Source organism: Corvus moneduloides, chromosome 9 (assembly GCF_009650955.1).
Source record: "Corvus moneduloides isolate bCorMon1 chromosome 9, bCorMon1.pri, whole genome shotgun sequence".
Taxonomy (NCBI): Eukaryota; Metazoa; Chordata; class Aves; order Passeriformes; family Corvidae; genus Corvus; species Corvus moneduloides.
Window position 1 is genome coordinate 9,024,020 of NC_045484.1, and position 14,853 is coordinate 9,038,872.

General features: G+C 39.0%; 3 protein-coding genes across 8 annotated transcripts in view; 1 reads left to right on the forward strand and 2 right to left on the reverse strand.

Moving 5' to 3' along the window:
• The window catches only part of CFH (complement factor H), a 29,432-nt gene extending 27,609 nt beyond the window's left edge, over positions 1-1,823 (forward strand). For 2 of the 3 annotated variants that reach the window (XM_032117361.1, XM_032117360.1), the window contains one exon: positions 1-383. In XM_032117361.1, the coding sequence (XP_031973252.1) occupies positions 1-17 (17 nt within the window). In that variant the 3' untranslated portion in view covers positions 18-383. Of the gene's footprint in view, positions 384-1,698 lie in introns of those variants that run through there. The other variant, XM_032117362.1, reaches the window with a different exon arrangement.
• Positions 272-13,070, reverse strand: LOC116447803 (coagulation factor XIII B chain-like). Of its 4 annotated transcripts, none has more exons than XM_032117364.1 (12): positions 11,627-13,070; positions 10,345-10,545; positions 9,673-9,858; positions 8,206-8,382; positions 7,907-8,083; positions 6,541-6,711; positions 6,115-6,207; positions 5,277-5,459; positions 3,646-3,849; positions 3,099-3,281; positions 2,176-2,417; positions 272-1,442 (listed from the first exon to the last, which is right to left on the reverse strand). In XM_032117364.1, exons 1-11 carry the CDS (start codon positions 11,706-11,708, stop codon positions 2,233-2,235), a joined length of 1,842 nt encoding a protein of 613 aa, XP_031973255.1. In that variant the 5' UTR covers positions 11,709-13,070; the 3' UTR covers positions 272-1,442; positions 2,176-2,232. The 4 variants fall into 4 exon arrangements, with proteins under 4 accessions (XP_031973255.1, XP_031973257.1, XP_031973256.1 ...); XM_032117366.1 differs by having other exon boundaries at positions 1,955-2,417; XM_032117365.1 differs by lacking the exon at positions 272-1,442 and adding an exon at positions 1,565-1,787 and having other exon boundaries at positions 1,955-2,417.
• The window catches only part of ASPM (assembly factor for spindle microtubules), a 27,565-nt gene continuing 25,583 nt past the window's right edge, over positions 12,872-14,853 (reverse strand). Inside the window, exons 26-29 of the mRNA XM_032117359.1 lie at positions 14,394-14,548; positions 13,690-13,866; positions 13,272-13,444; positions 12,872-13,193 (exon numbers count right to left, since the gene is read on the reverse strand). Of these exons, the coding sequence (XP_031973250.1) occupies positions 13,088-13,193; positions 13,272-13,444; positions 13,690-13,866; positions 14,394-14,548 (611 nt within the window). The 3' untranslated portion in view covers positions 12,872-13,087. The remainder of the gene's footprint in view (positions 13,194-13,271; positions 13,445-13,689; positions 13,867-14,393; positions 14,549-14,853) is intronic.

The following is a 14,853-nucleotide window of genomic DNA, read 5'->3' on the forward strand; positions in this document are numbered from 1 at the left end:
AATCAAGGTATGGGTAAATGGAAATGGCATGAGGGAGCCCAGGCTGAGGAAATGAAAGAGCCCTCAACCAACCAAGTGCTTTGAGCTCAACTTTTCCTGGTGTTTCCCAGTTTGCTGTGCTTTGTTTGCAGCTTAGCCAATGTTCTCTCTTGGAATTTGGTATTGTTTTTATTATTGGATGATTGTATTTGCGTATTATCCACATTAGATCTAGTTTTATAAATGTATTTACATTTTATCCAGCCAAAGGGTAGTGCTTGCATTTTATCCATTTTATACTGATCTCACTGTTATTTTATTAACAGTTGTGGCCAGAAAACAGGCTGGCTTTGGTGGCATACTGAGACAAGAATTAAAGCTCACAGCTAATTTGATTATCAGCACACAGAGTGTGTTTGGCCTTGTCTATTCCTACCTTCTTCCACTTGCTTGGAAATGAGCCTGGGGTGAGTGTCCTGAGTGCCTGAGCAGAAAGAGCAAGTGGAGCCTCCTTTGAACAACTCAAGGAAGTCTCTAGCCAGAATCAGTTCTGGGGGACTTGAGCCAGATATTTCCTGCAAGGGCAAGACGTTGGGGTGCAAATAATTGGGGTTTCTAGGTGAATGTGGGAACTGCATCCTGGTCCAGGCCTTGGATGGGCCAGTCTATGCCACCCCCAGCCCCATCTGCCCTTCACAAACAAGGAGGACGTGCCTGTGGAAGTCAGTGGCAGCCTGGCTGTGGTAACAGTGTACTAATGCAGTTCATGATTCAGAATGGGGAGAAAAAAGCAAGTACCAGAGTACAAATCATGCACCTTAGGAGAGCAGAATTTGACTTATTTAGGAAAAGAGTACATGGGATTGCTTGGGACTCACAGGAGTTGAGAAAAGCTTGTAAGTCTTGAAGCACAGGATCCTGCAAGCACAAGATTATTCAATTATCATCTTCAGGAGGAAAAACACATCTACCTTGACTGGCTTATCTAATCAGAGACTTCACAGAGATCTCTGAAGCAGAAAAGGTATCAATGTACAGGGGATTGAGGCAGAAACAGGCTCCAAGGTGAGCTGTCCATGGCAGTGATGTGGCATGTATGGATAATGTTAGAAAAAAGCTCAGAGTGGCACTTGCAAGGGCCATCAAGGGTCACAAGAAGGTATTCTATTACTACACTAGGATTAAAACAATGAATGAGAAAATGTGGCATGTCACTAAAACAGGTAGGTGATTGAGTGGCAGCAGCCCCACACGAAGCTCGAGTATGCGATGCATTCTTTGCCTCCAGGTTTATCAACAAGATGCTGCCTTCATGTCTGCAATGCCCCTAATCCTGTCCTGGGCCCACAGCCAGTGTTGTGTGTACAGCCAGAGGCAGTGATGGGGCTAAATGAATTCTACTTCCAGCAGCTGTTCCAGCAAGGGCCTTTTAATCCCCTTCTCTCCATTTCACCCAGATTTCTCTGTAAAAAGAAGGGTAGTGCTATTACTTACACGGTGTAAAGTATTTTTATCAACCCTTTTTTCCACTTATTCGTTGACTGGGTTTTGATCAAATAAGCAGAATTTGTCTATTCCTGAATGCTTTAATTTCTTTTTCTGTTTTATTCTTTCATGTAACTCTTGAAAAAGCCTTGGAAACCCATACAGAGCACCATACATGCTATGATTTCACAGACACATGAGTTTAGACATAAAAGAGAGAGAATACCCTTATAGTGGCTTTTTTATTAAAACCGACTGAAATGGATTGTCCATATTCCTGGATTCTCTTCATAGCTGTAGTCACACATGTTCATAGGCAGAACCTTAAGAGTACCAATATATAAGAGTCATAAGAAATCATACAAAGTACTTGGATTTTAATATTCTTAAAATAGTTTTAAGAATAATAATTAACTACTCAGTAACTTTGTCTACTTTTAGGTTTTAAGTAGTTTTACAGATCCCTTAAAAACTTTTAGAGGCTCCTTACCTGTGAAGGGAGACATGAGTGCTGTTAAGATGCACAACTCCTTCCTTCAGATTTTTCCATGTGTATGCCAATATTGCATCCCTGTACTGCACTGCTCATCCTCATCCCACACACGCCTTTCCCTTCTGTCCCAATCCAGCTCAGACCCAGCACTCATTTCCCAAAGCTGCGTGGAGTGACCTGGAGAACATGAGGCCACCCTCATTCACCTACATACATACCTTTCCTACAGGCTTTCCTCAAGTTCATACTTGTTGTCCTCTTTCAACACACCTTGGCTATGCCAGCTGTCCTCTCTTACACTGTACTTGAAATAAAGTTGTGCCAGATTCTGCTCCAAAATGGTTCCGTTTACAGTAAAATCCAACATAATCCCCGTGGTAAAAGTAAACTTGATCTGCATAGAATGCTTGCAGCAGCACATTATTTTTCTCCATTTCAGTTTTTGACAAAGTACATGGCTCTAAAAAAGAGAGACTTGATCAGTGCTAATAAATTGATTCTTATTGGAACAGAGTATTTTGACTAGGCTACACTAGAACTGTAAATTATTTCCCATTGTTTTATTATTCTACTGCAGGCATATCATAGTTAAGGAAATAAAAAAAATGCCAGATGAGCTTAACTTGCTTCTACTAAAACTTTCATCTGTCACTGAAGAAACTGAAATTGAGATCTAAAAGTTCTAGCTGACAATACTCAATTTATAAATTTTAAGTAGCTGATTTTAGAGAGAATTCGAGTTGTTCAGCCTGGAGAAAAGAAGGATCCAGAGAGACCTCATTGTACCCTTCCAGAACCTAAAAAAGCCTTGTAAGAAAGATGAAGACAGGCTTTTTAGTAAGGCCTGGAGCAATAGGACAAGGGGGTTACGGTTTTAAACCATAAAGAGATGTAGATTCAGCCTAGCCATAAGGGAGACATTACCACCAGTGAGAGTGGTAAAACACTGGTACAGTTTTCCCAGAAAGGCAGTGGTTGCACACTCCTGGGATCATCCAAGGTCAGGCTGGACAGGGCTCTGAGCAACCCTACTCATTGTAGGGGGTTGGACTAGATGGCCCTACCAGGTCACTTCCAGGCTGCTCCTTGAGGCTATGAATCTTACAGAGAAGTTCTTATTTATCTTATTTATTACACCTACCTATACAAACTGGTGGTGAAGTCCACTGTCCTTCAGAGCAGTAGATTCTCTCAGAGCCTTGCAAAAAATGATAGTCAGAGCAAATATACTGAACTGAAGAACCACTGTCATACTGGGGCAGCGCTGGGAGAGTAAGAGCTCCATTTGCAATAGATGGTGGAGAGCCACATTTTTCTGTAGCAGCTGCAGTAACAATTAAAGCATTTCAGAAACATTCAGCATAAGAAATTTACAAATAGACAGCTTTATCATAAATTAAATGAACATGAAGGTTTTCTTTTTACAGCTCTCTTTCTACAGAGCTTTCAGTTTCCTGGGCTTGGAGAAGAGTTTCCCCCTCCTTTCTCCAGCCTTGCCCGTCAAAGGAAGGTGTATCACTTTTCCATGCTTGGATATGTTAAACAATAGAGGTGCCTTATGCATCTGTATTGTTGAAGTCTGATTATTTACAACAGACTCCAGGCTCACACTGAAAGTAAAGCAAATAATTTCTAAATAGGTCTAAGGTTGATTAATTAGAAAGGCAATGAAAAAATTATTGTTTTACCTTGAATAACACATTTTGGATATTTCAGTCTGCCATGGTCACACCGTGTCCTCCCAGGAGATGGAATGGCAATCTGGAGAAAATCATATCCCTGTTTACATTCAAACTCTATGAGATCTCCATGAAGGAAAATTAATTCTTCCCGTCTCCATTTCAATGTTATGTTGTTGCTGTCCATATCAGTTACATTAAGAGTACACGGTTCTAGGAAATAAAAGTGTATTTTAATAAAAAGCCACTGAACTGGTTTCTTAGCTCCCTTTTGTAGGAGCGAAGAAAGAGAACCCCAAGTCAATAGTTCTAAAATGCTTCTGAATCTTGCAAGACAAAGAAGTACAGATGCATAAAAAAAATGCAAATGGAAAGAAATGGTCTGAAGTAACACCGGAGACCGAACACATGCAAAAGGAAGGGATGCTTTCTGACAGGGTTCTTAAAACCAGGATCACATCAGGGAGTGTAGCCTTCCATTAGATGATTAACCTCATTAACTTCTGAAATCCCTGCTCAACATCAGTAAAGCCTGACAGAGGCTACAAAATAAATTTCTACAAGTTCCACGAGAATCATTGGCTGCTAAAGGCCCTTATTGATGCTTTGCTGAGGGAAAGGCAGAGAGAACTCATTGGCAGTCTGGTGACAGCAGTGTAACACCAAATTCACATGGAATTTTCCTGAAGATAACATCAGCATGTACTCTTTCTGCTCTGATTAGGTGAGTGTTGAAAAGAAATCTCAGAAAACATGCAAAGGATGATGGGCTTATTTAGATGCTTAGGAAACAAATAATGCTCACAGGAAATGAGATTTCATTATTTCACAGGATTTGTTAAATTTGAGTATTCAGATCCAAAAATGCTGACCTGGACCTTTCAGTCTAAATAAGGTGACTTTTGTTCATTTAGAAATAAGCAATTAAAAGTGAACTGGTTGTTTATTTTCATTTTCATGGTAGATTAAGAACTTCAAGGTGAGCCAATTTAACAAAGGATGTTAGAAAAATTGGATTATTTCATTAGAGATAGGAAGGAAACATAAACAAACAACTCATGTTTGTATTCCTGCTAGCATTGGCAATTGTCTAGTGGGAGTTCTACACATTGTGTTGGGCAGCATACATAAGAGCAGCACAGAAAAATTGAAAAGTTCAGGCCAGGATGAAACAACAGATACAAAGACACATAATCAAAAAAAAAGGCTGAAAGTTTAAAAACAAAAGTCCAAGAAGTCATTGCTAATTCTTCATTAACTGTATCTAAAATCTATTTTGGGAATGGTCACACCATTCCTTCCAATTATCTATTGAAGGACAGGAAGAAATTAACTGAATGGACAATATGGAGGAATGAAATTGGAGAATCCTCCCAGGAAGCAGGGACAGCTATCTCCTAGAATAGCTCACTCAGGAAACAGAGTCTTTTTAATTGGCTGGTTTTAAGAACAGGCCAGAGAACACCCAGGAGAAGCCTGCTAAAAATTTAATTCTGGTTCATCCTCATATTTCTGGAATCTTTATTAACTCCAAAAAAAGAGAAAAGATGGTAAAGAAAAGATTATTTAGAGGTTCTTTCCAATTTTCATTCCTTTCTGTATTACATATGACAAAACTCGCTTTTCCTCCCAAGACTCACCTAAGCAGGTTGGTTGCTCTGTCCAGTTCCCATGGTCACAGTAGACAGTACTGGGCCCATCCAAAAAGTGGTAACGCTGACAGCCATATTCTACTGAGGAACCATTTTTGTAGCTTGCCAATAGTGGGCCCAGGACACCACCATTTTTAATCACAGGTGGAGAGGCACAGTCTTGCTGCACTTCTGATACGAGATAGAGAAACAGGCAATTAGATCTTGATTAGATTACAACAATGTTTACACTGGTGAAAGTATTAGACCAATACTAGACTGAGCAAAATAATTTGCATACAATTAAAATCCAAACCAACATAATTCCTTTTCCAAATTTCATTTTCAGAGATTCTACACTTGCCTTACAGAATTGCAGACATGCACTTTATTTCCCTCTACACTTTACATCTATGTCTACTTTTGACTCCTGCTGGTTTACACTGAACATAGTAATCTGTTCTTTTTATGTGACAAGACCATCTTATTTGTTACGTGAAATGTTTCACCCATGTGTGGTTCAAAATAAACAAAAGAAACCTCACTGGAACTATTGATCAAAGGAACAACAAAATATACGAATTTGCATGTTCAAATAGTATTAAAGGGTACAAAATGACTGCAAGTAAATGCTGTATATGAAATAAAATTAAGAATACAGAGCAGGCTTATTGGTGTAACTTAGAAATAAGCAACAATAGTCTTTCATTAATTGGCTACATTGACATGTGTAGCACATGCAAGCATTTCCAGGAATAAGGAACTGTCCTATAACAAAAGTTACTCATAAAATGCCTATAATTGGATTGGAGAGTCCCTTTTAAATAGAAGGGCAATGTTCACCTACTCATATCTTCATTGCGATGTGTTTGGCTTGCCTTTATTTCTGCATCTGCCTCGAGTGGTGGTGGTGCCTCAGATTCCTGTTTATCCACAGTTCCTGTAACCATAGCAGAAACTCAGAACCAGTTTTCTCAGAAACAGCTCATTTTAAAGTACTACAACAGCCAGACATGATGCACTGTAAAATGTAATAATCCCAGTTTTCCAGGGAAGATGTCACAGGTGGCAGCTGAATTCACCTAGCTCATCCTTCTTTTTAATCTGGGAACCATGGATTGCCTGCAAAATATGCAGCACTTTGCCTCTCAAGCCTTTTAACAGAGGAAAGCAAAGAGTTTTGCAGATATAGAAACGAAAGCTCTCCAGAAAATTAAGGCATGGTTTGAAGAATCATTTCAGTTCAGTTGTCAGCCTTCACAGAAGTACTCACCAATACAGACAGAGGGTGATGTCCATTTTCCTCCTTCACACTGGATTTCCTCAGATCCTCTTCTTCCCAAGGTACACGGCACACGAACTTTGTCTCCATTACGATATGTTCTTCTGGCTGTGCTGATATGGCCATGAGGGAGTGGTGGTGGAGGACATTTATCTTTTACATCTGAAAATAAAAAATTGCATATTGTTTTCTCTCTTGCCAAAACCACGTACACAATTAAGCTCACCATACACAATGCAAGCCTATCACTCTAAAGGCTTTTTTGGCTATAATCCAGAGTAACAGCTTAATAAAATTTTCTCAATTTTCTTAATACAATGGGAGACCTGAACAAACAAGTGATTTTGCATTCAACAAGTATAAAAATAGAAATACTATGTCATTGTACTGCTATAAACAAATTTGTAATTTCTCCACAGAGACTTAATAAAATGTTCTTTAAAGGACTCCAGGAAATAGAGATTTCCCGTACCCTCCCCATTCATATAATATTTAAAGCAGATTATGCATTAATTTTAATGCTACAGAAGGAGCAATAATCATAGCCCATTTCCTATTTCCAAATTAAGTTTGTGATTACTGTATCCTCAAAAGTAGATTTAGGCCTTGTTTTCATCCTCCTGAGCATCTCCTCCTTCTCTGCACTCACTCAAGAAAAGTTCCTGCTGTGTCACGAGAATAAACACAGGGCTGGAGTCTAAGCTGTACTAAAGTTGGTTTGTGCTGCTTTCCGCTCTATTCTGTATCTCAACTGCTTCACCTTTCATTCCTTTGGAACTTTCTTTACTGAGACTCTCCATTATCCCCCAATGACTGGGGAAGTGATAGCAATTGCTAAAGGTGTGTTTCTGTCCTCAGGACAATGTTTTAATTAATTCTGTTCAAAACAAGTAAGGTTTGGGGAGGCTGGACAACTCTGAAAGGTACCACAAGCTAAGGAGGACCTTGTTACAAATTTTATTTTTAATGCCCCTCAAGAGGTACATCCCCACCCCACAAGGCAGGATTAAGCAGGCCTGATTAAACCTTCATGTATTCTGAACAGAGTTTATTGAGCTTCTGGGTCTAAACAATTCCCTGTAACTGTTGATTCCTGCTTCTCCAGGATATAACAGAGAAACAACAGTAAGAGACAGTATCTGCTCTGTTGCTACAGTTCACTAAAATGTAGTTCCAGTTACCATTACCTTCCTTCCTGCTACTTTGGCTCCCTGCCCTTTGGCTAGCACTCTATTTAGATTTAGGCTGCAAACTGGTACAACTGTATTTTTATTTTGTATTCATAAAGCATTTCTTGAAAGAAGGTGAGAGCTTTTCTCTAAGAATTTGACATAGTAAAACTATAAAAACAGGGTACCTTCACACACTGGAGGGTCTGGATACCACCCAAAATCGTAACACTGAATTAAGTCAAATCCGGTGACAGAATAATGTTTGTCACAGAAAAAGTGAACTACATCTCCTTCTTCATAGAATTTCTTCACAGGATGAAAACCTCCATGAGCAACTTCACTCAAAGAGGAGCAAGTTATTCCTGGGAATAAAACACAGCAGTGAAAACCAATTGAGGAAAGCTCCCCCCACCAGCTGATGAAAGAAGCCTCTTTGCCGATTTTTACACATAGAATAAATCAGTTTTCAGAGAGAATGACATACTGGTGCAGCTGGGGGTGAGGTCCCAGCCGTGTGTGAGGCACAGCGCTGCCTCAGAGGCGTTCCCCGCCGCGGTGCGATATCCCTCCTCACACCAGTACTGCAGCGTCCCGTTCAGCTGCACCTCCTGCAGGGCCCTGGAGTAGCTGCCGTGGCGTAACTTGGGCACCTGACATGACTCTCAAAGAAATAAAGCACAGGCATGATGTTAATTGCTCTTTTTGTTGCGAGTATTTCAAAGTTTTCCTTAAATACACGTTAAAAGTTGTCATATCCCAGGCAAAACCTTGGTAAATAACAAATAATTACAAATGCAGCTGGTTGGCACAAGTTTTCCACTCGTCATTTGGAACAGAAAGTTGGTATGGCAATGGATTTATTTGAAACAGTGTGATTTCATCTCTGCTGATTCATTTTACATGGAATTGCGTCTATACAAATGCACAAAACCAGCAGCATGTGAAACCTGACAAATTCTTCCCCAGACGAACAACTGAGAACCTGCTTTAGGAGTACTCAAATGAGAGTCTGTCATAGGCAGTTTGGCCCTATGTCAGAGACAAATATTACAGTCTGTGACTTAAATATTTTCTTAAAGGACTTTTAAAACTGTATTGCAAAAACATTTTCTTAAAGGTGGAGACCACAGCCCCAGGGCTATCAGCTGCCAGGCTCACACAGACCCTCGAACCAACAGTGGAGGAGAGACGCCTTGGGTATCTTGGAAAAGCCTGTGGTCAGAGGCACAGTGACTGCCCATCCTCCACTGTGCAGAGCCCAGCTGAGGGGTGCTCACCAGGGAGGGGGGGGAAGCTTATCCACAGCAGAAGGGGGTGACATGGCCCATCAAAGGATCCCCCCTCAAAGGGGTCCCCAGACCTTGCACCAGAGCACCAGAGATGATGCAACAGACCCTCAGTGTTGCAAGGGTCAACTAGCCCCTGCAAGAGAGGCACATGGGCGTTCCCACCTGGCCCAAAGTGTATATTAATCCACAGAATTCTGCACCCTTTGGCGTGTGGCGGCGTGTGGCGGCGTGGCCACGGCGGCGACGGGGGACCCTCACCACCAGCAGACGGGATGGAGGGGAGCAACGAGACGTCGTTGGGACCCTCAGATGGGTGATGTGCTTCCACCTAACCCCTGTCACCTCTCCCTGTTCCCCCACCCCCCACGCACCCTTCTTTTTTCCATTTCTTTCTTTCTTTTATCTTCCCTTCTCTTTGCCTCTTTTACTATTAAATAAAATACATCAATTTTTAGGCTTCAACATCTAACCTCTTTTGGTTTTAATCTTGTTTCTGGGAATATTTTGAACCTTCTTAGTTCTTTCCGGTTTATGCACAGAGACCTAGCTTGCTTTGCTTTTCTGGGTTTAAACCAGATCGTAACACCCTACAGGTACAGCAAGGACAGTGAAATTAAATAGATCTGCAATGGATTAAAAAGGAGAAAAATGCAGAATCCTACCAAGTTTTTTAGTACAGCTTGGCTGGAAGGACCATCCTTGTGGCTGACACTGCACTGTATCTTCAGTACCACCACTCAGGGTGTGGTAGCCTGGATTACATTTGTATTGCAATTTCTCATGGATTTTGAAGTCCATCTCTGTGCTGGAAAAAGAGCCATTTTCCAAAAGAGGCTTGCTGCATTTTCCTGAAGGAAAGAAAACAGCTTGGTTAGAAAGAATGGAATAATTTGTTCTCCAGGAAGCAAAAGAAGGGGTTTGTAGCTATACTGATCTAATCTTATTTTCTTGACCTACTGAAGAAACACTGCTCCAATCATCAAAAAATACATCAAGCCACCAGTAACAACATGGAATACAGCCAAGGAATCTAGAGCTAGGGAGATTGGAGAAGATATACATCTAAGGGAAAACTAAGTTTTCCCAGACTAAGAAAACTGGGCAACTTTCTTATGCTCTTATAAAAAACATAAATGGTTAAGAGCCCATAAAATATGTATTATTGTAAAAAAAATGCCATATATAAACCCATGTAGTCTTGATATAAATAATTGATTGCACCCTGTACATTTTATCCCTTCTGTTATGCAGCTTCTTTTCCTATATATCCCAGGAAAACCAGCTAGGAAATGTTCCTGCTGGAAGCAATGAGGAGATGAATAAAGTTAACTCACTGTAGCATTGTGGCACTGGAGACCATCCTTTTGCTGTACAAGTTATTCTTCCATCTTGAGTCCCAGTTTCAGTCGTGTAACCAACCATACAAGAATAGGAGAGTTTTTTTCCTTTGTGCATAGGGAAATAGTATCTTTTGAAACTGTAATAGTACTGGGCAAGGTTTCCATTTTCTATCTGTGGCAAATCACAAGGTGTATCTGCAAAAGGATAAATATATTTCCCACTAAAAATTTCAGCCCAGATATGAATGTTTTTGCATGAATTTATTTAATATCAGCTTGACTGATACAGGCTTTCAAAGAAGAACAAAATTCAGAATACTTACAAGCATGAAGGGCCTTTTAAGACCTGCTGAAATGAAGACATACTACAATTTTATCAGCTTTTGCTCTTAGGGTTCACAAGAATATCAGCTGTAGAATAAAACCTCCTAATGTGAACTGGGCAAAACTGATGCAGGACACCTTGGTTTTACTCTATTTTGCCCAGAAGCATGAGCACCCTTTGCTACACAAACACACCAATGCCTACTGTAAAATTCAGTGACAAGTGTCAGGATTAGCTGTGCCTCAGCTCCTCAATTCAGAAAATGTTAGCAGAAAAGTAGGACAAACTGCCAGGAGGCAATATATGAGTTAGGCTTTAAAAAGAGAATTTAAAAACAGTCAATAGAAAAGAAAGAAGAAATGGAGATTAAGGAAAAAACAATGGCAATTCAAAAAACCAACAGAACCCCCCAGTTATAGGAGAAGACCTTTAAAAAGAGTAGAGCTGAATATGACCTTGAGTATTTAAAAAACCCCAAAATAAAAAACCAAATAAATGAACAAAAAAACCCCAAAACAACAAACAGAAGAAGAAATCAATGCTGAAAATAGGGATAGAAAATGCAGGACCACCCCAGACTAACTGCTGCAGGTTCCATTTAACTTCCACTATTTTGCTTTGTAACAAATTGAAAACATTTCAATCCCCAAGACACTTCAATATATAAAAAGTTTTAATAGTACAAAATTCAATTTGTGTAAGTGCCTCAAAACAGCTCAAAGACACTTCAGAAGAAATTTCTTCTGAAGTCTGAACATTTCAATATTACAGCTTTGAGACTTAGACAGGAATCACCTACAGCTGAATCGTGATCATCAGCCATGTCACAACAGAATTGTATTTAAATTTAAAAAGCAGTATTTATGCAGTAAAGAAATGAAAGACATTGCCCTTACGTTACCAAGGCCGCATATTCTAGATTCAATGTACAATAGAATTCAGTGTGTTTACCTTCTGCAAAGAGCTTCCCTGAACACACCATAACTAGGAAGAAAAAACAGCTTTTCAATCTCATCTTCATTACTGTCTCCATCTACAGTTCCCACTACCTGTGAAAACTCCCTAAGTATTACTTTTGTAAATAATTAACTGAATTTTCAAAGGTATTCAACAAATGCCTCGATGTCTATGGTATTTTGTAACAAGTTGATTCACTGGAAAAACTATTTTCATTTATTTTAGTTCTCCAAATACCTTAGCACTAGACTGGCAGGATTCTACCTCCATTTGATACACTTTACCATCAGTAATTTATCATTTTACAGTGAAATCAGGCAACAAGCTTATGGAACACTTTAAACTTGCTGATCACCGTTCCACTCACAACCTCCCGAGTCCCAAGTTTAAAGGGCATTCTGTTATCAGATTATTTACCCTGGCTGAAAGCAGACAATTCCCCTGTCCTCCAGCCTATCCCCAGAGTAAACCAGTCAGCTGCATGCTATAGATATTCATGATTTTGGAGTTTCTTACAGGAACAACATAGTCCCTCTTACTATCTGTCTGAGTTGTGTTGAACACAACAAGCCTCTTTCAAGTATTTTTTAAACAAAACCAGAAAAAATGAACCTCATACAGTCACCTGACTGACTAATGGCTACCAGTTGATTTAGCATCATTAGAGGTATAATGCTTAACTTTGGGAGTGGGAGAGTATAATTTTACAGTTTGCATTTTCTTGGCATTTTCTCTAAGCAAACACAATTCTGAGAATGCAGAAGAGAACAGGATGAAAAGGGATGCTGTGATGAACACAATCTATTCAGCCACAGGAGATGCATGCTTGTATGCACTGCTCACTTGATACAAAGAAGAAACTCACAGATACCTCCCTTAAAATGTCAGCTCAGAATTTCTAAATTCACCTTTACAAGATCCTGTTGTTCCATCACTATCTTGAAATGCTTAAAAAACAGAGGAATTATAATATTTTTTTTCTTGCTGTCATACATGATCTCTCAAGACCTCACTAGAAAGTAGACTTGAGTTCCTCAAAATCAGCCAATTTTGAAATCCACAGCCTAAGCCTCCCTTTCTACATGTCTCTAGATCAGACAACATTACTGTCCCCCATAAACAACTGCTTTTAATAGAATTTGACAATATCTAATCAGAGTGAAGAATCCCATGCTATTTGTAATATTCACAGTTGTGTGACAACAATACATTACTGCACCAGTGAAATTTCCAGTAAAATCCAGTTAATTGATTTTATTATACAATTGCTTTTGGTAGTAGTACAAAATAGGGCTTCAAAACTGTACACAATAAAAAAGGTTGCCAAAATGTTAATTGTAATCCAAAAAAACATTTCCAATGGTAGTTTAACACTTAATTGCTTTTTTCCAAATCATTTATTCATCTCCTACATACATACTGTACAAATACATCTTCTTATACATCATTTACATTTCAGTAGCAGGCAATACCAAGTGTGTCCATCACCATCACAATTGCTTGCAGAGGATCCACAACTTCTTGCATGTTATCTTTCCTCAAGACCCAGTCTGGTTTAATCCTGTGAAAAGATTAGTGACTTAAATCAAAATATTTCAATGTCACAGCAGAAATAGAAGACTGGTTTTTAACTACTTACCTTGAAACTGTTTTTATTCTTAGAGGAGTTACCGGAACAGACGAACTCCCACCTAAGGCAGTGTTTGTTTTCTGCTTCACAAGTGTTCTCTCTGCATCCATCCTGTGCTTCCGAGCTGTGAGTTTATAGAGGCTCTGGATGCAAGAAACAGTTCTTGGCATGGCTCGGATTTCCTGAGGAAAGGTGGAGACAGCACACAGTCAATACTGCAAGGTCAAAAGCAGCTTAAATCGAGAAAATGCGAGTGTGTTCACCATTTGGAAATACATACGTTCTAAACCAGAGTTTAGTCATAATTAATATTACAGCCATAACAGGGATGGTAGAGAGGGAGAGAAAAACAATTACAAACACCACCAAAACATGCAAGAAAAGTATGTCAAATTAAACCATTAAACCCGAAACATTTAGGTCTTACCAAAGCTCTTTTTGAGTCCTTTGAAAGGATAGCTAGCAAACAGCAGGTCTTTGTGAAAATGCTTCCTCCTTTCTCTGAAACTTTGTCCCCAGCTTTGCCTCTGTACATTTGCAGGAGGTCTAGTAAAGTATCTATAGAATTTTCTGCTTCATAAACTGCTCGAGTAGTTCTTTCATACTGTTAAACAAGAAAGAGACAAGAGAGTTTATATAGATAGAGCTTTAAAATATTTTTATTTTGGAGGTTAATATTTAGAGGTTAGAGGAAAAAGCAAAGCCCATATTGTCCCCTAGAATAAATTTGTAGCTGAACTGGTAACCAAGCAATAAAAATCGCTTCTGTATTTACACAATTGTAACAGATTTTTTTATAAAAAGGTACTTTCTGTGCTTCCCCCCTTGTTTAGAAACCCACAGAATCTGATTTTATATTTGAAATAAAGAAATAAATTAGAATAAGTTTAGAGAAATTTAAAAATACTTACGATAGCTTGAAACGCCTTAAGGACATGAAATAAATTTTTTTTGCCAAAAACCTCCACATAACTATTACAAGGTAAATAAATAACTGGTTTCAAAAACAGTTTTTATTCAAAACTAGTACTTCTGTTGTTCCAGATTTATTCAGAAATTTTGTCCATAAACAAGTCCTACAATAAAGTAGCCCACTGCTTATAAACCAGCAAAAGAAAATATTCAAGTTACCTTTGAAACATTGAGTAGAACCTGAACTGAGTATCTGATCACATCCATGCACGGAACACTCCGGTTGCAACTTCGAATCAGAATGAAAATACTGAAGATTGCTCTGCTCTGGGCTATATTTTCACAACACAGTGGGGACAGCCGGGTAGCCACCTCTAAAACAATTAAAGAAATATAAATAAAGGGAACTCTGAAGTTCAAGCAAAATAATTGCAAACCAGGATATTCTCTATTTTTAAATAGAAGCGCAAAGCAAAAACTGCAATTATTGATTTAAGCATTTCTAAAGAAATAGTGTTAATATTTCAGACTAAAAATTAAGCAGACAAAAATGATCCACAGAGAGATCTACTGATAGTAAAAATGATAATAAACTTATGTAAGGTGTAACATTACTAGGACTGACAGGAAATTAGAGCAATCATACAGGATTTCGTTTCTCTACATAACCATTTAAATA

What these genes read in the sequence shown, in the direction of transcription:
- LOC116447803 (XM_032117364.1), bottom strand. Translation starts at nt 11,708, where the DNA reads ATGGAGACAGTAATGAAGATGAGATTGAAAAGCTGTTTTTTCTTCCTA. An exon ending in AGAGCAACCAACCTGCTTAG is followed by an intron (nt 3,850 to 5,276) that starts GTGAGTCTTGGG and finishes TTTATTTCCTAG; the next exon opens with AACCGTGTACTCTTAATGTA. An exon ending in TTCACCACCAGTTTGTATAG is followed by an intron (nt 2,418 to 3,098) that starts GTAGGTGTAATA and finishes TCTCTTTTTTAG; the next exon opens with AGCCATGTACTTTGTCAAAA.